General features: G+C 29.9%; 1 protein-coding gene across 1 annotated transcript in view; it reads right to left on the bottom strand.

Annotated features, from left to right (window-relative positions):
- Positions 1–1443, bottom strand: part of LOC104983693 (protein diaphanous homolog 2-like) — a gene marked incomplete at its 5' end in the record, with an annotated part of 32044 nt that overhangs the window by 13295 nt on the left and 17306 nt on the right. Inside the window, one exon of the mRNA XM_010833210.1 lies at positions 986–1096. Coding sequence (XP_010831512.1) covers positions 986–1096 — 111 coding nt within the window. The remainder of the gene's footprint in view (positions 1–985; positions 1097–1443) is intronic.

Raw genomic sequence — 1443 nt, 5'->3', positions numbered from 1 at the left:
GCATAGACTCAATCGTATATCTTATTAAAATGGGTCTCAATGGACTTAATTATATATTTTATGATGATGAGTTTTAACTACTTTAAGTTAAGATCATCAGAATACAAGTTACAGATGCATGCTACACACTAATTTCTCACCAGGAAATCTCCTTGATTTTGGTTATTTCTAATACCCTAGGAATACCTTATATACATGCTCATTGACATTTGTTTTGTCTTTTCTTTACAGGGTCCTTTTATTCCCTTCTGCTACTTTCACTTCTTATTTATTTCATATGGCTTGAGTAGATTAAATAGAGAGACTAGGGATATTTTGCTTATCTCTTTTAACAATGCCATGGACTTAAACAAACTCCTTCATCAGTTAACATAATAAAGTCATGGCAGCTGCATATCTATTTTTAGAACACCTGTGTTGATTTATCCTAGAACAAGCTTATAGTTATTTGAAAAATGTTTTTAACAGCATCATAATTAGAGCAAATAACCACACTCAATTTAAGAAATAAAACTGCTTTTCTTTTAGAAAAGTTGCTACAGAATTGGTAGTGAGAATACAATTTTTGTTATGTATCTAGAATATATTAATCAAAATTCAATGCATACTTATGTTGAATATAAAGGAAATCAATCTAAGTTATCAAAGAGGAGAGCAAAAAATTTTATTCAAAGTTGAAGTGGCAAAAAACAAAATAGCAGTCTTTTATGTTCTCAGTATTCAAAGTCAAAGAAAAGAAGTTTCCTTTTGACTTTAAGGAAACCAAAAAAGTCATCACTTCTGGACATATCATTAGCTGAATTCTGAATCATCAGCTGTATGTTGAGACTAATAATACTGCAATATCCAAAAGCTTGCAAAGCATCTAATGCTTTACAAAAGAAAACAGTAAGGCACATTTACTTACTTGGCTGCAAGTACTTTTGTCTAAAGAGAGAAAAACATTAAAGTTCGTAAGCATTATAAAAGTGCACATTCCACTTACTGGTAACATTGTTTTTAGTCCTGAACGAAGGAATTCATTCCTTAAATGTATTCGAAAATCAAGCTCATAAGGAGATGTGACAAGCGCATTTATAAACTGCATGCAGGCCACCTGCAATTATAAAGTAAACTGTGTTAAAAAAAGTTCATTTAATTAAAGAAATACTTAATGCTTTCAGATAACATTTTTTCCCTATACTAAAGGCATACAAACATACATTACGAAATATATTAAGAAAGGCAAATATTTATATAAGTATATTGACTATGACTTTATAGTAGAAACAAAGAAATTAACAATAAAGTTTCCGATGTCCAGAGCAATTCTAATGAAGGTAAAATGCATGGTCAAGTACTGCTGTATTTTGCTAAACTATATGAAGGATTATGATATTTTCTCTGAAAAACTCAAATTTCCAAAAGTGTGGATATAGAGCCCTTTAAAAAGATCATAAAATG

The sequence above is a fragment of the Bison bison genome, unplaced genomic scaffold, assembly GCF_000754665.1.
Source record: "Bison bison bison isolate TAMUID 2011002044 unplaced genomic scaffold, Bison_UMD1.0 scf7180017863208, whole genome shotgun sequence".
In the NCBI taxonomy this organism is placed as follows: Eukaryota; Metazoa; Chordata; class Mammalia; order Artiodactyla; family Bovidae; genus Bison; species Bison bison.
Note: the sequence above shows the minus strand (reverse complement) of the source record. Positions and strands in the feature narration are given on the sequence as shown.